The sequence below is a fragment of the Lupinus angustifolius genome, chromosome LG20, assembly GCF_001865875.1.
Source record: "Lupinus angustifolius cultivar Tanjil chromosome LG20, LupAngTanjil_v1.0, whole genome shotgun sequence".
Taxonomy (NCBI): Eukaryota; Viridiplantae; Streptophyta; class Magnoliopsida; order Fabales; family Fabaceae; genus Lupinus; species Lupinus angustifolius.
This window is the reverse complement of record NC_032028.1, coordinates 21,905,168-21,932,049: the sequence shown is the minus strand read 5'-3', so window position 1 is coordinate 21,932,049 and position 26,882 is coordinate 21,905,168. Positions and strand designations below refer to the sequence as shown.

At 34.7% G+C, this 26,882-nt stretch overlaps 1 protein-coding gene across 6 annotated transcripts; it reads right to left on the bottom strand.

The window, feature by feature from the left end:
- On the bottom strand, positions 385-26,795 carry LOC109336525 (exportin-7-like). 6 transcript variants are annotated; one of them, XM_019573175.1, is made up of 30 exons: positions 26,699-26,795; positions 25,790-25,900; positions 25,273-25,522; positions 24,731-24,891; positions 20,940-21,005; positions 16,560-16,677; positions 16,313-16,422; positions 16,111-16,203; positions 14,370-14,493; positions 12,070-12,140; positions 10,509-10,595; positions 10,037-10,189; positions 9,853-9,948; positions 9,670-9,729; positions 9,438-9,559; positions 9,268-9,355; positions 8,414-8,518; positions 8,228-8,329; positions 8,097-8,149; positions 7,930-7,993; positions 6,584-6,718; positions 5,990-6,102; positions 5,759-5,852; positions 4,800-5,019; positions 4,142-4,272; positions 3,132-3,278; positions 2,625-2,753; positions 2,309-2,407; positions 1,156-1,194; positions 385-717 (listed from the first exon to the last, which is right to left on the bottom strand). In XM_019573175.1, exons 3-30 carry the CDS (start codon positions 25,511-25,513, stop codon positions 580-582), a joined length of 3,159 nt encoding a protein of 1,052 aa, XP_019428720.1. In that variant the 5' UTR covers positions 25,514-25,522; positions 25,790-25,900; positions 26,699-26,795; the 3' UTR covers positions 385-579. The 6 variants fall into 6 exon arrangements, with proteins under 6 accessions (XP_019428720.1, XP_019428721.1, XP_019428722.1 ...); XM_019573176.1 differs by having other exon boundaries at positions 25,273-25,519; XM_019573177.1 differs by having other exon boundaries at positions 25,846-25,900.

Genomic DNA, 26,882 nt, shown 5'->3' with positions numbered 1-26,882 from the left:
CATAATTGTTCTTAGAAGGCCAATATTAATTTTGAATTGTCTTTAGACTATGATTGTGGTTATTTCTACTTGTAAATATTCTTAGTGGTCTACAGTGTATAATTTTGAAGGATGCTTATAAGTCTTATATTTGTGTCATGGGTGATGATTAATTTAAACCAAAAAAAATATTGTGAATTGAATCATCTGCTGCAACGACATACATATGATTTACAATTTCCCTTCAAATTGGGCAATTTTTCAGTTAGTTAAACTTTAAGAGGAGATAGAAAAAAGGGTAAATGCTATTCCACAAAGGCCTTCTCCTCAGCCTAATTTGATTTCAACAAATCTGTTTTACAATGTCATATGTCATGCTATATCCTCGCCTTGCTTTTTTTTCTTTCTATCTAAGGTAATGTCAACATACCAGTAGATTATTTACCAAACCAGTAAAACCCACTATCCAAATTGAAAAACAGAACTATGGTAGTGATTTACAGGACAAAAAGTCAGATGCCAAGTCTATGTATAAGGAAAAATAGCAGCATATACCATATGGTCTCATTTGCTTCAAAAAATTATTCGGCCTGGTTGATTTTATTTAGCACAAAACTCAGACTTGAATCTGGTAAGGCTCTTGGAGAATTTGTCCCTATTCTTTGCATCCAAACTGAGTGTCACATCCTCCATAAGCTTGTCAAAGCACAATGAAAGTCGCTGGTGTTGGTCTACTCGCTGCACAATAAATTCAACAAATATTTCAACTTTAAATTTAAAGCTTGAAATCAATGTTGCTTATATTGGAAGTAGAATATCTAAGAATGGCTACAGTAAAAGATTCAGAATTGGGTAAAGATCATGCCACTGTAATACACTCATGAAACTGCCTATTCTTCTTTTTTTCCGCATCAGGGCCAGCAGGGTTGAGAAGTGATTATATGCATGGCCTATATATATAGCTGTGGACTTATGAAGCCAAATGCTCTAAAATTATGTCTTAATTGCAACTGGTTTTATTTAATTAAATATAATGCAGATTTGTTACATTAAAAGATCAATTTATAATATTTATGAGATCATACACAAGACATGCCAAGAACGCTATAGATGATGGGAGAACATAGTACTGATCTAAGTAAATAGCATCTGCAATGTAGTTTATAATCTACTTACATATGAAGCCAAGATTTGAGCCTTGATATTTGTGAACATCTGCAAGAAAAGTAGCAAGTTAATATGGAATTACACACTTAATTGTCCTATTTGTATTTAGGTCAAGTACTAGTGTTATGCTATTGCTGAAATAGTTTAGTTCAGATAGGGAAGGTGGAAAAGAAAGAAATAAACTCTTGAATAATGAGATTGATATAAATTTAATGGCATACAAAACAATAACATAATAGGCAAGAGATACTTTTCAGATATTCCAATAGTCTCCCTCAAAAGCTAAAGCTTAATGAGCTTTGAGCTAGCTAAAAAAAACATATTAATAATAATTAACTAAAAGTATAATGTGCCAGACAATACGATTGTTAAATATATAAAACAATTCATGTGCCTTCACCCAACAGCTTAAGCTTTTGGGGAAGATGATTCTTGATATGGTATTAGAGCCTATATGACCATGTGGTCAGGAGTTCGATCTTTGTTGTCCCGATTCTTCTAAATAAATAAAAGAAGTTAATTTCAGCACAATGCATGATGGGCCTATGCATAGTCCACACTTCAAGCCAGAGGGTTATTGCGTGAGGGGGTGTGTCACATATATAAAACCATCCATTCATGTCTTCACCCAACAGCTTAAGCTGTTGAGAGATGATTATTGACAACGACAATAGCAGGTGACTACATCTGCGACAGAGACAAAGGTGAAATTGCATCTAGGATGGACACGTGGCCCACGTATCTGGTAAAAACCATAGTCTGCCATTTGGGAAAAAACCATGACAAATGGGAGGTCGTGCAGTTGGGACAAAGACTAAGATAGGGCGGATGTGAATCATAACAAAATAAGTCACTGTCAAAATGATCATGAACAAGATGAGAACACGCCACTGATATGATTCATAGTGCCATCATATTGAAGATATTCAGTTTCACATCCTCCTACTCAGCCATAAGAATTTTTTTTGGGTATGTTCCATATTGTTAAAATACACGCAAAATAAACGCTAAAATGTAATTAGGTCAACAGCTTTTGAATCAGTAATGGAGATTATATGTTTCGAATAGCATGAACAATAAGGATATAAGATTTTAACTTATGAAACAAAATGAACACACACAAAAGTGAATGGTAACAACAATGGAAATATAAAATCAGTACCTCTTCACTAATTAGTATCAAACTCAAAATTGCTCTGCCAAGACTCCACTGATTGCCACGGTCCCCCAATATAACATCCTCAAATAAGGTTTTCAATATCTGAGAATAATAATTTTATACAATAAGATTAAGATATGCTTAATAAAATAAGATAGAACACTGATACAATATCCCTACTTAGTAATAAAAACAGTTGGGTTTAGTTAACTTCTAACAAATCAAATTAGTTGTCAGCATTTGGATTTCTCTACTTCAAGTAGTCTAAATTATAAGGAAAATAATGATGCATCTTAGCAGCAACCAGTCACAAACTTACTCCAGAAAATATCCCAGGGTAATCAGACATGAGTCGAGCTACATTATGAGCAGCAGGTGAGACAGGTGACTCTCCAACAGTAATATGCATGAAATAAAATGTAGCCAAGCTGTCAATAGTAGCGGCACACTACAAAGGAGAACAAAATTTATGGTGAGAGTACATAAACAACACATAATAAACTGTGCATAGCTCCCCAATTCAGAAGCCTAGAAAAATTGTTTTTACACCCATGTTCCTTGGTTTCATACCCATCCATGTTTTGGATAAGCCATCCAAAAAGGATTTCTTAAATTTTCGGATAAGCTATCTGAAATTTTTACATTTTCAGACAGCTTATCGATGGGTGCAAAACATATAACCACGGGTGCAAAAAGAACTTCCCAAAAATTGATATGCAGTTCATTAATAAAAATATGAATTTATTACTGTAATAAAGTTACAGACGACTAATTGTTTTGGACAAATCAACAAACCAAAACTATAAAAAGCACAAGCTTTACAAACCTGTGATGATATTTTTTCACTTAAATCTTTGAGGCCTGCTTCAAGAGATCTAAGAAGAAACACAAGAACAGTTTTATCCAAACTCAGAACAAATGACAAATGACCATTGAATAGAATCTCCAAGAAAGCAAAGTAAGCTGCTGCAACCTGGAAAATAGAGCAGAAGAAAAACAGCATGCACTTAGGGATTTTTCAACTCATAAGTCATGAGAAGCTATAGCTACATATGCCCTGATCAGTATGCTGTCATGCAAACTTAAGAAAGTTTTCCTTTAATTTTTCTTTGACAGAAATCAATTTTTATAAGTTCCTTGGAACTAGATACCTGATCAATACAACACAAGTTTCAACTTGAACACAGTTCATATCTGTCAAATATTGGCAGAGGAACCAAGCACTATAATCTGATATCTTTAAACTATCTTTCTCCAATCAGGGAAATTAATGGAAAAAAGTCACCTGTGCTCAAAATTCTATACCTAAGAAATGTCTTATTAAATTTTCATGCATATGTGCCATTGCCGCCAAAAATCCCAAAAGGCAGGAGGTAGCCTGTGATTTTCACCCACAAACTCCCATGTAAGAGACACACATTTGCTTTTTTTTGAACACTATCTCCTGAGTACATAAAGCTTGTCAATTTTGTCCAGCAACTATTAAACCTAGAGGTGCTTTTCGAAGCTGGAGACAACTATTAAACCATAACTTTCAGTTCTTTAATTGTAAGGTTTTTTTTTTAAATAATGATACTTCAGAAACACAACAGAATGAAATGCACAACCTAAATACAAATAACCAAAACTTGTGTGCAACTGGTTTAAATATCTAATTAACAAAACATGAAAACAACATAGAAAAAATTTATCAGATAAACATAGCCAAATTCATTCAGAATTTGTTTAGACAAATGGGAAAAACAGAACATAAAGTTTGGCCTCTAAAATTAACAAAACGATTTGAAGATACCAAATAAGAAAGACACATTTACTGTAAACAGACAGTAGAATTACCTTCCTAAATGCCAATATGTCAGCCAAAGGAATTGATAATATCATCTTTACAGTGATATCAAGAGCATCCACAAGTGCTCTATCACCATAAAGTTCAAAAACACCAAAGTTGACATAGTTCCCACAGAGTGCTGCCACAAAAAATAACCACAATGAAACCCAAGAATAATGATACTCTTGTATAAAATGGTCGCTCAATTGTTGTTTGCTTTAAACGCAAAGAAAAGGATTAGTAGATCACACATATCAATGCAAGTGAGAATGAAGAAATCAAATGTGAAACCTGCTTCTACAAAATATTAAGACCAAGAATTTATCCTGCCATTCCTGTTGCCTTTTACATTTCAGACACATAAATTCATGTTGAAATAAGACTGCATGTAAATCATGACAAAATAATCTAAGGAGCAAGTAAAAGGCCAATTATTAAATGACTCAAACCTGCACAAAATGTTTACAACATAGGAATATAATTACGAAAAGTGGGACGGAGATGGTGACTCTAATAAAAGGGGTTTACCATTTTGTTGAGGTCTAGTGACAAGTTAGAAAGCAGTACAGCTTAACAGAAAAGCACGATAACTTCATTCCTCCAATCTAACAGTACTTTCTATTAAAACGTTGACTCAGAAAGAACTATAATATGTCAAATACATACCTCGGGAAAGAATTATTAAACAAATCGATATGCCCTTGTATTTGAATGTGTACAAGTCTGCTTTATTAGGAAGAGACACAATTCTTGATCCATAGGCTAGGATCAGTTTACTGACTTCCCGGAAAAGCAGTATGCCATTAGGGGAAGAAGAATCAAAAGTAACACGCTGGGATTTGTTCAGGACTAGTTCAGCCACGAATTTCAACAATGGAGTTGTTACCTGCATCATGTTCTTAAATCAAACATTCTCCCAGAATAAGAAGAATCTTTAAGAACCAACCCAAATCAATGTTGTTATAAAATAATCAACCAAAACCAATGTTTGTCTTTCGTATGTGAGTCACTATGTAGAGGTAGGGTTCATGTGTAACTAATATGAAAGCTGAAATGAAGGAGTGAGTGTGGTAGTCGTGTGTTTTTGTGTAATCATGTGTCCCTATTTTTAGTAAAACCTCCTTGTAGTGGTTGGTTTTGTGGGTTAGTTTGTTTACAACAATAGCCAAACCCAGGAACCAAACCAACCATGATTGGTTCCAAAAGAATATCCAAATCAAAACAATAAACAAAACGAACCCAAAAAATACAGTTTGGGTTGGGTTGGTTTGGTTCCAAGAGAAGCCAAACCCAGGAACCAAACCATCCATGATTGGTTCCCAAAAAAATACCCAAACAACCCAATAAGCTGAACCAACCCAAAAAAATATGGCTTGGGTTGCTTGGTTCTGGCATAACCATATGCCACACTAATAATATGCGCAAAAAAGGAGAAACAATTCAGTACAAATATAAGAGTAGTTCTAATCTTATATAAAGAACAAATACAGCTCAAGATTGATTCCACAAGATATTCAAATCACACAAAATGTAGCTGAATTAGGATTATAATGTCAGTCCTTGACTTGCATCTGTTATTTGGTGATCACTTATATATTTTATAGAATGAAAAGGAGGAAGCTTACCTCTGGAACATCTGCACAATGTTCAATGGCTTTCAAAATAAGTGACATGCGTGCAGGATAGAGCCAATCAAAAAGGAACCCATATGTTCTACGACTGGTAAAAGAGAATTAGAATAAATTAAAATAAACAAATACTGTAGAGACTAAAATGTATAGGAAAAAGTGCTTTAGTAACAAACCAACAGAGATCTTTGCAAACAGAAAAATTCAGTTTGAATAACCAGTGCGAACCTATTAGTTGCCATTGCCATTCCCCGAAGGTCCCGCATCAGCCCGATAAATGCATATTTTACTGCATCTGACTGGAACAATGCATCGGGCGTTGATTCCAATCTGACAAAAACCTTAAGGAGAAAAATCATCAATTGTAAAGCAAATCAGTAAATTGAAAATACTATACTGTAAAAGTTGCATGCATTTTTTGCGGCCATGTTTTATGTTTCTGAACAAGGCATTATGCAAAGAAAGTGCAACATATATCACTGGTCACAAAAGAAACTCTTCAAGAAAGAACTCTAGATAAAAGAAATAAAACATAAATATTTTAAGCTCAAGAATTTTAAGGTAGAGGTAGTGATTCGTAATTGATCCAGTTGAATGGGTGTATCATTCATTGCCTGTTTTTGTTCAAAAGTAGTTAACAGTATCTTGGGCCTGATGACTCAACTTCTTACAAGTGAAACCAAAAAATAAGAAATCAAACAAAAGCTAAGTTCTTTAAAACTCAAACTTCAATTTCTCTATGTATCCAAAATCAAAACAATCAGAATCACTAGTGGTTGAAGTGTTGAACATAAATTATAATGGTGAGATAAAACTACCAACCTGTAGGAATTGTTCCATTGAAGATTTAAATTTCATTGGGCTATCTTCCATGAACACCAACATGCCAATAGCGTAATACAGTGTTGTTCTGCTGCGAAAACAATCCCAATTTTCTAAAAATGGGAATTGCTCTCTCTGAAAAAGAGAGGGAATTTTGCATTTAGTACTTTGTGGACATACCAAGCAATTATGCATATTCAGTATTTAAATAAATTAAAGAAATCAATTTCTCTAATTGATCAATTACACTTTGACAATTTTGCATACTCCTCTTTGCCCTCACACTTCCAAAATAATACAGATTTAAGTTCAAGGTTCCAAAGAGCATGCAAACTATATTAAAAAGCCTAAACGGATGATATGTGGTTGATATACTCTCCTTATGGGGTTTCTACCGTCTCGTCCATGCATGTGCATTCCTAAGGAGTGATTCTACCATATTTTTTTACAATAAGAGCTACTTCAACTCTCTCCCTAATACATTCATTTCTAATCTTATCTTATCTATTGTGTTCACTCATCCAACACAACATTTTCATCTCTGTTACACAGTTTACTCTCCTATTAAAATTTTATCACCCAACATTTAGTCCCGTACTCCCATATAACATTGCATGTCTTATAGTCGTGCGATAAAATTCCCCCTTAGGCTTGAGTGATAAATTCTTATCACATATAACACTTTGAAACGCTCCATCTTTTCTTTCAAGATGATGCCAAAGTAGCCCTCCACTTGAGATACCCACCGAAGATGACACTTCAACATATGTGTTGTCAACATTTGGATTATATCCTCCATGCATGCTACCTCAAATTTCCTTCTCCCACTTTGGACCCTCACTGCTGACTCCAATTTCTCTGCATTTGCCTATCATCTTGGAAGCATGTATTCCATCCAACCTCACTTCCATGCTCTCCAAGCTATTCTCCTTTCTTGCAGGTACTGTCCATAGGCTACCTAAAACGATAGATCTGATACCAATTGAAACGAATCATGGGAGAACCACACTACACGAAATTATATGTTTAAATCCAATTCTCCTTTCTTGCAGCTGTCGAGGTTTGAATCCAAATGGTCACACTTATGTCATGCAACAATAGCAACTGAGCTATCTCTTGAAAACCTCCTAACATGTTTTGTAATCACCAAAATATTTCACGTACCTAATAGATCATTATCTTCCTAATCATGTCTCTATAGTCTAAAATTTTAAAAGAAGACATGCACAACAACACAAAATTTAACGAACCATATTTGTTAATATATACTTGTACCCATTGAAAGTATAATGTTCTACATGGAAGTTAAAGGTGACTCTCATCATAATGGTTTAGAGAGAGCTTACATTCAGATTTGAAATTATATGTTTAATAGTGTCCAACTTAAAGAGCAACTTCGCTGTTACGTATCTACACAAAAAATTAAAAATCAACAAAGTAAATAGAAATCAAGAACAAAAGGTAGATCATAAATGAAAATACTCCAAGGAGGTTGAGATGGAACAAGACTAACCCAGATGCCATCTCCAAAAGGAGACTTATGGTTTGATCAATAACCTCTTTGCACTGCAAATAAAGATTCTCATATTAAGAACTAAATTATAATGGCAATGCAAGAAATATGAATTTTACAATCCGAATCACCTTTGTGTAGGACTTAAGATTGGTAGCTATCTTTCCCACGATAGCATTCAATAGTAGTGTATGGTCATGGAGTCCAAGTTCAGATAATCGGGCATATAGCTGCTGCATCATTCCAAAAAAGCAAGAAATGACCATCACTGAACCTTTTATTTAAAACTTGAAGGGAGTAGCTTCCAATCCACATACCTTGGAAGAAAGAACAGACTGGTCACCTATATAACACCTTCTAAGATAATCTAAAAAAGTGAGTATAGCACGATCAAGTCTTTGCTTGCTCACATCTCCATACCTCTGAGCATGTCCAAGGGCAAATGTAAATATTAAAATACCAATCAAAGAATAAGATTACATGTTAGTAGGCTCAACAAGGAAGGAAGCTATATAGTAAAAACTAACTACAACATCTTCTTATTCTCGTCAATAAGATAAACGAGCAGGTGATTGGTGCTTAATCCAGTTCTTCACCCGACCAACTTTGGGATGTAACTCAGCATGTTGGGGGGATATCAATCATCATCATCAAATGTATCGAAAAGACAAAGCATCAAAGATCTCATTTGACATTAATGAGCTTATTTAGCAATTGTTAAGTCAAACTCCATCCTGAAATCTACCTCATATGAGGAAGATTGCTAAGCTATTATAAATGGCCGTAGGCTTGTATTTCAAATGATGTGAGATTTATATACTTAACACACAGTCAAGACTAAAAATGAACATCTGGTGCACAAAATTTAACGGCTATTCTGGGGGCAGGCTATGATACCATATTAGAATCCAAGATTGAGAGACAGACAGATAACATTTTCTAACAGTGGAGTAAATCTGGTCAGAAGCAGATCAGATCAGAAATGACATAATGTTAAATGATGAATTAGAGCCCAACAAATGAACACCAAATTCATGTTACCTTCATACAATAGATAAATACCCATGCATTATGCAGAAAATTTAAGTGTAAAAATCAATACTGTAGGACAGATCATGTTGCCCTTGTAACATTTTAAGATCGACAATCTTATCCGTCAATGAAAACATACCCTACTGTGTAACCCAGTGTCAGAAATATAAATCAACTGCAGAGTACGTGCTGAAAGCTCTGCATCAAGTATCTCATTAGATTCTCCACTGTAGATTGGAAATAAAAGAAAACTGATTAATTACTGTCCAAAAGTGCATAGTTTCCACTAATCGTAACTCAAGCAATTACCCAAAATTAGACGTTTGCTTTGCCTTGAGAATTGCAGCAACTATGTGTACGAACCAAGCAAGTTTGGTTTCTGTTACAGAGAGCCCATAACTGTCTGCAGGGATTTGACGATTAGCTTCCTCCTACACATAAAATTAATTAATATTAGCTAATATGTATAATACAGAACAAGAAGATTTTGAGATTTGTACAACAAAATTGAAGTGTTTGATAAAGAACTACTAAAGAATACCATATAGGATTGTATCATGGGCTCCATTATCTTGATCAAATATGAACTGCAACTTTCATACTGAGATTTTGGGAATTAAAAATGTTAAATCTAAGATAATAATTTGAAAAAATATTTATTATATTAAAAGAAAAAGAGACTTTACAGAGATCCTTGGAAGCATAGAATAGAAAAGGCATGAACCTGAAATTTACAGAGATGAGGAAAGAATTCAAGCTGATCCTGAAGTGCTTCCACATTGTCAAGGGGGTTTTCACCAATTTCATCTGATAGCTCAGACTGCAGTAAATGGTTGATTGAAGAATAAAATGAAGATAATATTCAACTCGAATTATCCATGCTCGTAAGGAGTATAAAGGCACCTGACCTGCAATGAATCAAACCTTGAAGATACAAAACCCTCTATAACCTTAGGCACATATTCATCAAGCCGGTTTGGTTTGTCACTGTTCAGATACCGCAGAGAAGTCACGGATCTAGACCACAAATTTAGAAGGTAGAAAATACTGCTTCCAGCCCACTGAAGAAAGAAACATATAAGTATTAATCATTTATTCTTTATTTGTAATCCACAGACATTTTTTCAATATAGGAAGATTTGTAGATAACAAGGGAACAAAACAGCAGGAAAAGTAATCCCCCGAAAACTGAGAAACAGGTTGAAGAAATTAATTAAATGAAATATAATCAGTAAACATATCTCCAATTGCTCAGAGGACCTGACATACAAATCCTATCTTTTTCACTGTACGAAATGCAATGGGTCCTTTATTGATTTTATCATAATAACCATGTAGAGAACATCCTATAGAAAACATTGAAATGTCACAGAAACATACCTTCCAAGAATGCAAAGATTTCAATGTGAATTCAGCTACTAAGTGTATCCAATCACTATAACCTTCAGCACTCACAAGTTCTGACAACTGCAGCAGAAATCACAATATGTGATTATAAGAGAGTTGTCTACATTGACTCATGACAAAGATGTTATGGTTAAGATAGTTATTCATAATTTCATATTAAAGTGAACTATGACTATGCAAGAAAGGCTGGAAAGTGAGCAGTCAAGAGGAATGTGATGCACAATTGCCTTATCCCTTTTTATTCGAATGAAGAAATGTTACTAGAAAGAAAGTACAACAATCAGTACAGAATCACATGAAAATATTAAGGGAAAAAAATGCAGCGAACCTATGCTGTCTCTAAGAGAACCAGAGTTGGAAACTCACAAAACAACGATGAGTACAGAACCAAAGAGAAGCTATTGAAAATGATGTGTGCCAAGCCAAGCCCTTGGAGCTTTAGGGTTTAGGGTTTAAACCATAAATTCCTCTGTTCAATATACATACAAAGGACATTTCACCATGCTCAAATCCATGTGGTTAGTCCATGTAGACCTCTTTCTTATGCCCATTTAAGGCATTGTTAACATCTAAATGTTGAATATCCTACTTGTAAGTAACTGGTAGTAAGAACCACTTTAATTGTGACTACCATAACAACTGAGAGAAGGAAGGATGAAGAAGAGAAGGAAGGACAGTAGGAAATAATGGACAACTGAGGTGATAGAACTAACAGGATCAGACTGAGAAGCGGTGAAGGGAAGTTTAAATTCATTGAATATCGGTTCTAGCAGGTATTTTCCTATTTTGACTAGTTTAATTACATGTCCTGTATAATTGTCATATTGTACCGGTATGGGTACTGATTTTCTGGTTGAACCAACCGGTAAAGTATAATATTTATAACTATGATATGACATCTCTAGAAATTTAGACCTTCCACTGGCTAACAAGCACTTATAACCTTTATGTGAAGGAGAATATCCTAAGAAAGTACAGTTCTGATCTATTTTGTAGCTTATGCTTGCTGCATGGTCTAAAGCATGGGAAACAGACACATCCAAATACTAAGAAAAGAATAGTCAGCACCTTTATGGTAGAGTTTAGTGTAAGGAACAGAGCCTTGGATAGAATCACTAGGCTGCCTATTAATAATAAAGACAGAGCTGACAAAGGCATGATCCTAGTACATGGTAGGCATAGAAGCTTGAGAAAGTATAGTGAGACCACCACAACTATGTGCATGAGACTATGCTCAATAGAATATATTTGTACAATACAACTAGAAGAAGAAACAAATCCAAGATTTATACATAGAATCAAAAACATTCCTAATTAATGAGGCAACTATCATCTTAATCTTCAATCATGAGCATGAATGGTTTAACAAATAAACTAGCTAACATGAGCATGCTAAACAGGGAATTCTTGGAAATGAAATGTACAATATACTGTTTAAAGTCTAAACTCTACATAATGTGAAGTGATCCTAGAAAACAAAAATATATTCCTACAATCGAAACAAATTGAAACCCAAAAACAGCAGTTGAATCACCTGATAATTTACTTTAAAGCGGCCAAGCAGACGACAAAACGCATGATAGTTATCGTGATCGGCAAGACCTGCTTTACAATGAAAGTATAGCATAAAACTACCTTCTAAATGATATTTATTTGTTGAATGTAGCTAATGTACAATTTTAATATACAATCAATTTAAGAAAACACTGTCCAAAAATAATAGCATGGAGTCTTTTGTTTTGTGCTCAGATGTCCGGTCCTTCAAACTTAAAGCTATATGTGTCCAATCCTGAGTGTGAGGGGCGCTAAACAGTAAGTCTCACATCGGTTGAGTATTTGCGTAAAGAATCATTTATACTAACTCAGGCAACCATCCTCATTGAACTAGGTTTAAGGGCGGAGTTAGGCCTATCTATTCAAATAGGGTGGATGAAATGCACAAATACATACAGAGATCTGTGAGTGAAAAGTACCTCTCAAGCTTACAAGAAAATCCTATGCAAGCTAATAGTTAGGCTTCAGTTAATAAGGTTAAGTCTTTCTTTTGTTAGAAGCCTTAACTTTCTGTGCAAGCTTGTATAAATAGAGATACTTACTCTTTGTATAATTCGATTCCATCATAATAAGAAAGTTGTAACTGCCTAAATAATTCAGTTACATTTCTCTTCCCTCTCTCTTATCAGCTCTCTATTTTTCTCTTCTCTTTATAGAGAAGATGGCCAAAGGAATTAGGAAGATAGCGAATGAGATACAAGGTGAATTTACAAGCTAAAGATCAAAGGGTAAAGAATCATGGTGGTGGGACAAAAATGTTCACGACAAAGTTAAGATGAAAAGGGAATGTTATAAAGCATGGTCATTGTGTAAAAATGATGAAAGTTGGGAAAGAACAAAACATTGTAATTTGTTGGCCTTAATCAGTACTCCCACATACGACTTCTAGATGAGGAGTTTTTCAGCTAGCTTCACAGTGACCATTAAAGAAAGGGTCATCGAAGGAGGACGAGCTGCAGAGCATAGCCATTAAATTAGCTGGAGATTTGAAAGCCATTGCAGATACCAACTTAGAAATGTACAGAAGAGTGAATTTGAGAGGGGGGAAAGAGAGAGATCGAAAATGAACAAGAGTTGTACAGAAAAAGCATTGGTTTAATCCCAATAGATATTACCACCTCTTGTAGACCTCAAACACACTCTAGTAACTGCTCATACAGTGTATTTAGATATTAGCCTACTGACAAAACAATATCGAAAACAGAAAAGAAATGCTGCAAAAGAAAGTCAATGGTTCTTCACATTTCTGCTCAGAAAGCCACGCTGGTATGCCCAGTGTTGAAGACACCAGATATTAGTGGGACTTCCGATAATTGGTGGGCATGGCCAAGGTAAGATCATCACATTAAAGTTGAAACTGAAAAAAAGAACTCAGTAAAGGAGTTCTGAAGTTTGTCAAAATCAAAATAACCTGGTGTCCATATGACCTTAAAAACATATGGACTATTTTTACAACCAACCCCCAAGTCTCCAGCTCTTCTGAGATTACATCTAGAATTGATATATTTTGATCCATAAGATTGAGATGGAATGCATCAGCTCAGATACCCAATCCAACAGAGAAAACAGTAATGAGGCACACACATATATATATATATATATATATATATATATATAGGAGGGATCCATTTACACCCAAGTTAAGTTACACTCAATCTCAGCCATTTATTTTCTTAGATCTAACGGACCAAATATGTGAAACTTAAAAGTTATTTAAGATTTCTCTCTTCTCTCTCATCACTTATTGCACTCACCTATTTGGTTCATTGATATATATATAGGAGGGATCCGTTTACACCCAATTTAAGTTATACTAATTACACTCAATCTCGGCCATTCATTTTCTTAGATCCAACAGACCAAGTGGGTGAGTGAAATAAATCATGAGAGAGAAAAAAAACTTCAATAACTTTTAAGTTTTACCCGTTTAGTCTGTTGGATTTAAGAAAATGAATTACTGAAATTGGGTGTAACTAGTATAACTTAAATTAGGTGTAAACGGGTCTTTCCTCATATATATATATATATACCCACACCACTTTTAGCAAGAATAATCTTCAAATAAGAGAAACTACATAAAAAACGTGAAATTATAAACAACATTCACAAACATACCACTACACTACTCCCAAGAGAAAATTAAAGACACAAAATATGGTTGTACCTCAGAGCGAGATATTATGTCATCCAAAAAATTCCAGAACTTAATAACAAAGACAAAAGACTAATGCCACAGACATTTATTACGAACAAGGATTCAAAAAGCATAATCTGGTTTACCTATCCCAGTTTGCAAAATTTCTTTGGTTCCCTGCATTAAGTGTGACAAAAACTTCAATCGAGCAGCATCATTTGGGAACACAGATCGCCTGGCAGAAGCTAATCGCAACAAGCATTCCAATGCCTACAAAGAATAATGATTCACAATGTAAAAACAATGTCAAATATGGGCGGGGATAAGATAGATCCCAAATGGAAGTTGGAAAATAGAGAAAATAGATCAAGAAATAGATATACCAATAAATAAAATGAACTACTATCATAGTGTTGTAATTCAAAATTTCAACATTATGAATAGAGCACAGAATATAAAGATCCAAACACGCAGATCTTATGTTCATTGTTCCAATAGTAATTTCCTCTTGACTTCGTTCAAGACAAGCCTCAAAGGTTAGGAGATAGGACTGAAGAACATTGTTTGAGAGAATTTCCTCTTGACTTCCACAGTAGTGATCAAAGGTTGAAACTCCTCCAACAATCCGTCCAAAATGCAATCATGTTCAGCTAGGGTTATAGGAGAACCAATGGAAATCAATGAATCAACTATAGCCTTGATTTTCATGAAGTATTCCCCTTCACAATACATCTTAATTGAGCCCGAAGTTATCTACTTGCTTTGGTTTGAGCATGACAATACTCACGTACTCATGCCACAACTGAAAGGAATGTCTCGAACCAAAATCCCTAGGTTGCAGATCTTCGGAGAGGGAATTGAATAGCCACGAGAGAATAATTTGATCCTACTCTTCCCAGCTAAGATACATTGAATTGAGACAATGAAGAAGACGGTCTTCATCACTAAGATACTTAACTGGAATATCAATACCAGTAACGAAACGAATGCATGATTAGACGTGAGAACAACAACAGTGAATTTTTGCCACACAAGAATGTTGTTCTCAATGGCTTCGCTGATAGAAGAGACAAAGTGAGAGAAGAAGAGCACAATGGAACCACCATTGTTGGTTATGGAGAACCAGGATCTTGAGTGTCAGCCATTAGAGGCATGATACCATGTAATGAGAAGAGAGAAACAGAGAGCGTAGAACAGAGAGATAAAGAGAGAGGAGAGAAATGTAACTAAATTCTGTTAAGCTACTACAAATTTCTTATTGTAATTGGATTGATTTATACAAAGAGTGGATAACTCTATTTATAAAGATGTATATGTGGCTAGTTTGCTCAACAAGCCAAGGCTTCTAACATAAGAAAGACTAAACCTTATTAATTGAAGCCTAACTAACTATTACCCTGAATAAGAAGCTAAACTAACTCAAACTAACACTAAAATGGAAAGCCTAACTGTTAGCTTGCTTAGTAAGTCAAGGTAACTCAAAACTAACATTACAGTGGCAGTATTCTATAATAATGACAAACCATGATATTAAAGTAAAAGCAATAACAAATCAGACATGATATTACAAGCAAAATAATAATGCAACATACTCCAAAATAATTAACACCACTCTGCATACATCAGTTAACAAGATAAATCTAACTTAATGATTTGTGAGCAGAAGTTTGAAATCAGATAGGGTAGTCCGGAAAAAATTGACGGGTCTAACATGATACAGAATGACATTCTTGTGACAACATTATTCACATTGGCTCCATTAACATGAATAATACAGAAGATCCCAAGTTAATTCATAGGTCTGAGAAAATTCAAACTAAAAATATCAGTGAAACGGAATAATATATGAAAATGCATTGACTAGTAAAAGAGGCTAACAAAAAATACCTCCTTCGAAAATGTTTGATTCATTGCATAATAATCAAAAAAAATTTGCAGTTTTGAGGGATCCTCCAGAGCTGCCTTCCAAGGAGGTGGAAACTGTACAACCAATGCCAACTTTGAATCAAGAACTTCAAACTAGACAAAACTAAAGCACCACCATCTATTGAAGAGTAAAAATAATATGCATATCCAAAACTGAATATACCTGAACAGTACCAATCTCATCTGAACTTTCGTCATATGCAGTCCCCATAAAATCAAATGATAAGCAAGAAAGGGCAAGAGAAAGAGATAGTTCCTGCAACTTGCTCCCAACTGAAATTTTGGATCGCAAAGCACAATTACTAAATTCAAAACATGGAATCAATGTAGGACATCATTTACTAGCATAGACTTATCTAGAATTTCCAAAATGATTATATAATCTATCATTTCCATGAAAATTAATATACCATCAGCCTTTGACTGGAAGAGAGAAGTTAAAGATATCTGGTATATCTGAAAAAGTGATTGATCCCTAAAAGAGCTAGCAATCCTACGGTGACGAGTAGCAGGTAATCCAGGATTGGGCTGAAAATACAGAAGAATACAAACAGACAAAAGTAACAACATCAAGATCATCAGCAACTTAACAGTTAAAACTTCAAAATAAATATATGTGGTCAATTTGCAAAGTAACAATTAAATTATAGTTATGCACATAGCAGATACACGGCGACCCACATAGAGTTAGAAACCAAAAGGTATATGCTGGGAAATAAGTTCCACATCGCCTGCCTAACTTCTCTCCGGTTGTCATGGGCCAAAGATACCATTTCATATTGGGTCAACAGTAACCCATCACCTAATCTGACAGGCTTATGTGAAGAGGTCATGTTAGGAAGTCCCATGTCGCTTGCTCATAGTCTCAAGAATGGTTTAAATACTTGTTGGATAATATCTAAGAAAATGGGCTTGCAAAATAGAGATGTGAAATGACACATAGTGTTGGAGCATCTCCCTGGTATAAGTCGATCATGGACTCTTTCATTAAACTGCATTTTTTTCATTAGAAAAAAATAAAGCAAAATTACCAACAAAAAGTATTCATAAAAATCTTCAGTTGAATGTGGTGGAAATAAATGTAGAAATTAACAAGATTTGTTATTGTCATGGGACTACACCAAGGGTCAATATTGAGCCTCTCCTTATTCCCTTAGTTTTAGATGTGCTTACTGAACATATTCAATAATTGGTAGCATAATGCATCTTTTTACGAATGTTATTGTCCTAGTTGAAGACCCGATAGAGGAATTAAATGGGAATACTACAAATGTAAAGACATGATTTAAAAGCACATGGCTTTCATATAAGTCAAAGTAAGATGGACTATATAAACTGTAGTTTAGTAAGTGGACAAATCATACGATAGAGGTAAAACCCACAAGCAGGGTGGATGAAAAAGTAAAATGATTCAGGTATCTTGTGCCATAGAAAGGTGCCCCCACAAGGTAAAGATAGAGTTTTATAGCAAAGCTATAAAACCCACAATATTATATGGGATCTAATTTAGGCACTAAGATACTAATAAGAGAATAAACTACTTGTGACAGAGATGATAATATTAAGATGGATGACTGGATACACTAAACAATATAGGATTAAAAATAAATGTATTAAATTAAGGATGAAGATGAAGTGACTCATATTATAGAAAAGATTATAGAATAGTGTTATAGGTGATTTGGACATGTGTGAGGAGACCGTTAGAACACCCAATGAAGGTTACACCAATTTTTAGAGGAAAATGGAGGGAGGCCAAAAAAAACCATAGGCAAAACAATTAGAAATGATTTAGATCAATGTTTTATCAATAAACATGATTTATGATAGAGCATTATGGTATCATTCGATCCATGTATCTCACCTAGTGGGATCAAGGCTTGGTTGTTGTCATATATATGCATAAAAAACAACGATAAAGGAAAGCATTTTACAGTGTAAAAATAGCAATTTTGTTAAGTGATATTGCACTCAAGCAATTCAAAATTTCCCTGCATTAAAACTCTCCTAAAACTTCCTCAAATTGGCATCGAGAGGCAGAACTCCGAATATACTTCATTTCCCCTAAAGTCCAATTTGTCAATAGATTTCTATTGACCCAACATCGGTATTCATCCATCTAACAGTCATGGACAAGAGATCCTCTAGAACGGAATCGCCAAAGTACTTGTAATATGTTGCCCTATGTAAATCCTCTTATCAGCACATGGTGTTTATAACTTGCCTCCCAATTAGTTGTTCATTGTGAAACTGGTCATGTCTAACTCGTCATTGTGTTATGCTCTCATTTTGAGAGTCATACTCTCCAAACTCTCTCTCACATTTGACAACTTTGTCTGAGGTAATCATCATATCCAACTTACAGTTCGATGAAGAAATGGCCTTCACATGTTAATCAGAAACGCAAGTGGCAACTCTTCCTCCTTTGTGCCTAGAACCCCCACAATTAAATGGAAAGAACCCTTTGAAGAGCTATGGTTTCTTGGTCAAGAATACTAAGATTATTAACTTTGAAGAATTTATACTTGGAGACATTTTGGAAAAAACTGCTACTAAGATTCCATAACAAAATTACGTCAATAGGAAAAATAAGTTATTAACTTTGCACTATGTATTAAGTTGAATGTAGCATCTTCGTGAATTTGAGAACATTCAAAACAGATTATTCTTTTTAGAAGAAGGCTAAGAGTGTCTTTGCAAACAACATTCAAAGGTTTTATGATACCACACAAAAATTGGTTACACTTGAACAATATGACCATGATATGATTTCCCATGACTCTAAAAACCCAATCTACAATTGGTTGGAAAGTTAAAATTATCACTAGATGCAGATATTCTTGAAGGTAAAAAAAGATAAGATATTATGTCTATTGTGTTGGTTCTTTGCAGGGTGCATCAAGATATTAAGCATGTTCTGGACCAAATTGTGATTGGTCAATAGGTTCCTTCAATGGAGAATATGGTTATTCATGTTCCTTCAACAAAATCAAGTGCCAATTCGAGTGACTTAATTGGGTCTTCTGCAATGGTATCTAGTAGAGAATGAGGAGATCGTGGAAATCGTGAGGGGTAAGAGCTGGAAGAAGTGGTCACCATCAATACTCATTTTGCAAAACGATCGGCCATATTCAAGACATGTTACTCTCTTCATGCGTTCCCTAAAAAATCTATTTATATCCCTAAATCTAAAAATTGAGTTGAAATTTTAGGAGGTAGATTGCCAAGAATATCTCCAACTAGAAGCTACCAAGCAATTCCAATCTTCTATTGCTACTAGTGCTCTTGATTCCACAACATGCATCATCCATGGCTTGTAGTACCACAACATCTCCAAATCTCTTTCAGGAATGTTTAGGTCATTCAAACTTGTCTAAATTAAAGCAAATGGTTCCTTGTCTTGCCAAAATAATAACTTTAATCTAAATCATTTCAACTAAGAATGCATGTTTGCTTTTCTTCCGTAGATAGGCTGATAGTCACATTGATTCTCCTTTTTCTATCATTCATTCGGATATTTGGGGTCCAAGTCATGTATCTTCCTTCGACTATAGATATTTCATTACTTTCATTGATAAATTTTGTCTAGGTGCATAGAACGTTCTCAAACACTTTTCATCTTTACTTCCTTTTTAATGAGATCAAGACTCAATTTGACAAGACACTTGGAGTTCTTAAAAGCAAAAAATGCCAAAAGAATAAAAAATCCCATCTATTCTTTCCTAACAAGATATTCTCCATCAATCTACTTATCCTTATACCACTCGACAAAATGGAACAACAGAAAGAAAGAATAGGCACCTAGTTTAAATGGCCTTGACATTGCTACTTCATGCAAATGTACCTATCCATTATCATGGTGATGCAACCTTAACTGCTTGCTTTTTTATAAATCAAATGCCTTCGTCTTCTCTATTCAAAAGATATTAGTGCAAATCCTTAAAGGCAAACCTACTTTCCTCCAAATATTCAAAAAGCTCATTCCAAAAGAAGTTTGCAGCAGAATAATGCAGAGATGAATCCCATTTTCCAAACAAGGACAGCACGTCACATGTATCAGGGAACAAAGCAGCAAAAGTCTATAGCTTTGTAACATGTCATTAGTGTTTGTCCTGTTAAGATAGCAGTCCAAACAAAAGATTTGAACTTTGGGGAAGCTTTAGAGTTCCACATGGATTAACCCTTGTAAAATTTCTCTATTGGGAGATTGAACAAGAGACCCAACTCTTTTAACCTTGTCATGGGACAGGTTCAAGAATACCAAAAGGAAAATACAGTAACTTCTTTATCGAGTTAATTCTTTAAAAAATGAAAGTTCCAAGAAAATTGGAAGAAGAACTCTCTCCAGCAATTTCAAACTTTCTGCAACTTTAGATCTCCGTATAATAAATCGAAGAAAATCTTCAGAAATGCACTTGAAATGGCAAACTGGCACTAACTCCTGTTGAGCCTATAGGATTTCATCTAGGGAAGATGCTCTGAATAATATTCCCTTAGAGTGACATGAGATGTAATGTGATACCAGATACTAACCTAACATTCCAATTTATACAAGCAATTATATCAAGAACTTATGAAATTCCACTAGCTCAACCTAAGGGAGCTAATACAATAAGAAGTTAAGAACCTTAACCAAATGAGAAAATAAATTAGGAAACAAACTCAAGAATACTCCTCAATCAGAGGAGTAAGGCTTCTACAATAAAATACGATAAAAATGCAGGTTCATTATAATGCATGCCATTAAATAGTTCAGGTTTTGCATTGAAAAATAAGTTAATGACTCTAACCTGATTTATCTCAGAAACAAGTTGATACAATATCTTCAAACCAATAGCATAATGATATTGTGCCTGCAGAAATCAATATATTGATAAGTTCAAATTTTCAATGCATCTAGAAAGTAAGATACAGCAAGAGAAGAACCAAAAATATGAGGAGGGAAACAATACATAACAAAACAAAGGATTAACAAATTCCTAAATTTAAAAGCCACCAACAAAAGAAAGTAAGAAATATATGTTGAATAGACAATTATAGTAAGGTGATGGTTAATAGATTTTGCAAGTCAACCACAAACGTTTTCTTTCAAAATCAGACCACCGAACTTCATCATCATACTGAGGCACACATGACAAATCATGGTAGGACCTTTATTGTGATAGAACATATTCCAAACAGAAAGAGAAAACATAGGGTACGTGATCAGCTCATAAATGACAAGAAAATGAAATGAAAGATTAACCTCTGAAGATAGAATTATGGTAAAAGAACAAAGATTAACATCCAAACTTTTGGTCTTTGATTCTTAAGGTGCAGCATGAACCAAGGGTAAAAAACAAGATGGCCAGTGGTCTCTCTAGGAAGTTAAGTTTCACTTTTCTACACTTTTAGTGACTCAAATGGAAAACATTATGGATGAAATTCAGACAGATGACTAATTGGGGACCATCCAGCAGGATTAAGCAGGACAGCAAAGCCTCGAACCAGATTTTTAATTTCCGGTTACAAGGGGGAAATTGTTCTATAAAGGCATATTAGTTCTCCCCAGCTATCTGAAGGGGGGATATTCTGGTCTGTTTGAGGGAAATGGAAAAACGTTGTGTTGAGCTCCAGTCTCGATCCTCAAGTAAATCTAGTTTATTGCTTATTGGTACATATCTTTGTCAATACCCTATTTAAGGGTTTCCTCATTTGTTAGGTCAAGGTTGTAATAAAAAGATAAGGTGGTTGTCTCCCAAAATCTCCCTATATTGATTTGTTTCCCTAATAAGGAGATGAGAAATGCTGAAGAGTGAAAAACTGGCTGTCGAAATCCTATACGAATGATCTATGTCATTCATTATTAATAATAACACTTCCCAAAAGTCCAATAGGTAACTATGTCTACATGTTTTTGCAAGTTTTTGTGAAATTCATATCACACAGTTTCATACCAAATAACAACCTTCCAGAGAGATTTATTATTTGAATTAAGATGATTCAGTGGCAAACATGTTGCATCACTTGCATGTTTTCCCCTATATTTTCCTCGTTTTTATATTTCCCTATGCATATGAAAAATCATTTTTTCCTCTCTGAAAATCAACATGGTATCAAGAGCATGGCTGTTAAACTCAGACCAACAAGTTCGACCAATGAACATATCCATTGACCGGTCCATTTGGCCAATTGGATTGTTCATGCACCAGAACTGATGCGAACTGGCCTAAACTAGTCTGAATCAGTACAAACCCCAATCCGGTGAATCCTTTAAACAATGTGTTGGCCTTGTTGTGAACCATGTTGACCAAGTGTTGGCCTTATTGTGAACCATGTTGACCAAGTGTTGACTTTGTCCAAAAGTCGTAATTTTGTACAGTGATGAGGCTGGATCTCGAAGATTACAAGTGGTGGGTAGGAACACTTTACCACTAGGCTATCAATGATCTTGTGTTTATAACCTTAAATAATAAACTTATATATAGTTGTTTTCTTTTCCAACTTTTTCTTTGCTACCACCACTCCATCCCATGAGTTTGAAATATTATATATCACCTTGTTATATTTATTATATATTATATATTAATACTAATATAACATGTTTGGTTTAACTTGTTCCAAGATTCAACCAATGTCCTATTACACTGACCAGGTTGATGATCAGTATGGATTAATAACATTGACCAAGAGCCATCACTAGTCAACGCCACCTAGTAGGAATAAAGCTTGGTTGTTATTGTTGGCTATCAAGAGTCGTCACAACCACATGGCCAAATATGGCCTAGCCACCTAAATGGCTATCAAAAACACACCTCTACCTGGTAATCACCATTCCAAACAATCATTGAGTGGTGTAGGTGGCTCTCATCTTCCTATTGCAAGTCATAAACTGAAAGGGGGAAATTATGTTCAATGGCCCCATGCCATCATGTTGTTCACATGTGGCAAGGGCAAGGAGGACAGCCTCAAGGAAGATGCACTAACTCCAGCCTAAAAGGACCCCAACTACAAAGGAGGTATGGCCAAAACCAACATAATTATGTCATGGCTGATCAAACTTCATGAACGATGACATAGGGAAGAATTTTCTCATCTATGGAGCATAGGAAGCGTATTCAGCATACTAAAGTATCGCGAAGCTTTTTGTAATCAAATGTGTTCTGTGACTTACGTCAAGGTGATCTCTCAGTCCTCAATACTTTAATTCCTTCGCTAGATATGGGAAGCAATTGAATATGTGGACACATAACTGGAATGTCCAACAGAATGAACAGATAGTACAAAATACAGAAAGATGTTCAGAAGAGGATTTACAAATTCAAACTTGGCCTGAAGCGGACAGAATTTTGGGATCTTGATTATACCAAATTTCCTAGCTTTAATTACCCTCATACTTGACTCATTTAATTCTCTTTTATGCTTAAATCTTAATAGATTAACTTTGATTATAATTTGGGAAATCAGGTTCAACTTGGTCATGCCGGAATATTTATAAATTGCATAACTTGACAAAAATCAGGAATTATGATACGCTCTGTATTTCATGCAAGCCATCAGCTTTAAGAGGTGCTCTAAAACTTCTACATAAGACCCCATACCTGGACTGGATGTCTTGATAATGTTTTCAAAATCCAAATTGGCTTTGAAGAATAGGGTAAAATCTTCCTCTTTCTGGAAAGCATGGACCAGGGCCCACTAATTGGAGAATATCTAGTGTTTTAGGAATCGAATTGCCATGAAAGCTAAACATCCAACCCACAACTTTTAAGATCAATTAATGAAACTTATTATCTTGAAGGCCAAACTTCCATTAGGAACACGATCAGTAAGCCTGACAGGCTATGTTAGTTATTGGGCCATAACTACGCATACTTAACTCCAAATGAATCAAGCTCAAACCTAATTAACAAGGAAAGATGGGTCATTAACTGTCTAGTCTTAGAAATGATGTAATTAGGGTTTTAGGAGGTATTTATTTGCCTATTGATGTAGAAAACGGGATTAGAAGTTAATACTCACAGCATATTACACTCTCCCATTTGAAGCTTTTGGCTTCTGGTCATGGAAAGCTAACTTTCTTTGATCAATTCAAGGGTTTCAAGCTCTACCATACTTTTATCGCATTTTTTTAACGATAATTATTCTTCTTTGTTCCTCCTCTTCTTTCAATAGTTGATTGCCTAATTCAAGTTAGATAAGTGATTGAATTGTGTTTGGGCACCCTATGTGCCCGAGCCAAGTGGACTAAGAAGCATGTCGAAAGCATAGGCGATAAGCCAACAATAACTTTATTTTGTGCTTTTATTTTTAAGTTATGGCATCCAAAATCCAAAGCCATAGAGACTTTTAATAACATACTAGAGAAGCACTAAACAAAAAAATGGACTCCTAGACATTTTACACAAACTTTATTTGTGTCCAAAGATTTGCTTTCAAGTATAAAAATCAATATGATGTTGCCACTAATGCATGAAAATGGGCTCCTTTACATTTAACACAAACTTAGCAGAAATGGAATGCACAAAAAATAAAATGGATGAGATGTACATGGTGTCATGTTCACATGGATGTAGCTAAGTTATAAAACATGCCATATCACCTGAGCCAAGAAGTTCATTGCCTCTTTAACAACATCTCTAAATCTGTCATCCTCAAGCCACCCGAACTTCGTAATGCGACAAAAGAGTTGAATCAAAGATACAAGCACAAAAGTCTCCAACTCAGGTCCTTTGGTGGCCAGATAGTTAATGAGATAGTTTCCTTCAGAAAAAATAGCAATTCAATCAATTCGGGGGGAAACTATATAGCATGTGGTAAGCAAACACAATATAGGGAATAAGTGACAGCAACATAATCCAAAATTATGTACCCAAATATTGCAAAAAAATTATAAAAAAACTGTAAAGTAATGTCCATTGGATGGTCCAATATAAAATATATCAAGTTGGGAATGAAAGGTTAATATGTGCAAAATTATGTGATATCTAATATTGAAGAATGCATCTAACAACGCTTAATCCTCGCTAGTCAAATCTGTTTAGGCAAAGAACCAATAATATGTTTTTGTCAACGGACTCGAGCAAAATAGAGTCCCAAAAACACTCATAGTCATAATCATCTGCAAGCCAACAAGAATATTACGAATGTCAATCCGAAGCTGTAAAGGAAGGTTTTGCTCTGTCACTAGTGTCAACATGCTCGAGCTAGCCATCATCAATGCATACGGAGAGGATGCATTATCCAGAAGATATTGGCACTGTGAAATATAGTCAGCATTTACGGAAAAGCATTTCAGGGTACTTTCAGCATGTGCTCGTTCAACAGAATCCTGCGAATTATAAAGCCTTTCACACAATGCTTCCAGTTGCGCTAAAGTCTCCATTCTTCACTGCTAAGGAAGTGTATCCAAAAAATCAGATGAAGTCAGTTCTTCTCCTTTTTTCTGGGAATAACAAATATAAATCTACAAGATTTCAAGTTAATTCAAGTATACATCAGAGGTGTAAACAAAAAGAATCTAAATAAAGCTATAGTTCAATAGAAATCATCAGACACATCGAAGTTGATTGCAAATTGAATTTAATATAGTAAAACTAAAATATTAAATGTTTACAGGGGTACAAGATAATGTTTTCAAATCTGAAACTGTTTCAATTACATGAGATACTTCAAAATACAAAGATTGATCTGAATAAAATGATCTTGGCTAAATACATCAGCAAATCCAACCACAAAAAGCACTGATCCGTGAAATATGAGCAGTATACACCTGAATGAAGAAAAGAGAGTGTCAAAATTATTTCAAAACATGACTTGTAACTAAAGAATCTTCAACTAAATAAAACAGCAGTTTTTCATCACAAAAAACAGAACCAAAAACAATAGAATCATAACTGTTTTTCGCCATCAGGAAATTGTTCAAAGTTCTGTTCAAATATTATTAACGGAAACAGGATAAAGACAACAAATATAATCACTGCCATCATTCTAGTAACTACTTTTCTTCATAAAAAGTTGTTCTGACTTCTAGTCAAAGCTTGTCTAAGTGCAACAAGACTAACTGTCTGTTTGCAAGTTAGCTTTTGGAGAGTAACCGAGCAAAAACAGAGGCTACAGAGCAATGAAATACAGGACTCTATAAAGAAGACAAAAATCAACTCGCAAACAGATACGAAAACAACACAAACATATCCTTCACATATAAAGAAGACAAAAAAATCTTCTGATGAAATTTCTACAAGGCACTGAGTGAATGTGACTTGCATAGTAGTCAATCCAATCCAATCCAATGTAAATACATAAAATGTAATCATTTACAAAAAAACATATAAATGATCAAAAATCAACAAGTACTCAAAAAATATAACAATAATCATAATTCAAACCAAACATTTGAAGCAATCAAGTTATAATCAATGATTAACCAATACTTATAATGAAATTACTCAAAACCAGTGTAATGTAGATGAAATAGAACACCAAAAGTAATGATAGCATCAAATTTTTGAGAGAGAAATATGAAATGTAGAATGAAAGTGATAGAGTGAAAAATGAAAAGAAAACGAACGTTTCGGAAAATGAATAGGTTGAGTTAGAAAACGGAAGCAAGAGAAAGATGAGTAGAGAGGAAAGAGGGTTCTGGCCCTAATTTCATTTCTCAGAATAGTTTATATACAAAACTTCCATGTCGGCGGATATGAATTTGGTCTGAAATATCCTTCATATCAATTTTACACATCAGTAAAAAAAAA

Bases quoted from the DNA above. Each gene is read 5' to 3' on its own strand.
- LOC109336525 (XM_019573175.1), bottom strand. From the start codon at position 25,513: ATGGAGACTTTAGCGCAACTGGAAGCATTGTGTGAAAGGCTTTATAAT. The intron at 9,560-9,669 runs GTATTCTTTAGT...TTTTATGTGTAG, and splicing joins CCATGATACAATCCTATATG to GAGGAAGCTAATCGTCAAAT. The intron at 7,994-8,096 runs GTTAGTCTTGTT...TTTTTTGTGTAG, and splicing joins CTTTTGGAGATGGCATCTGG to ATACGTAACAGCGAAGTTGC.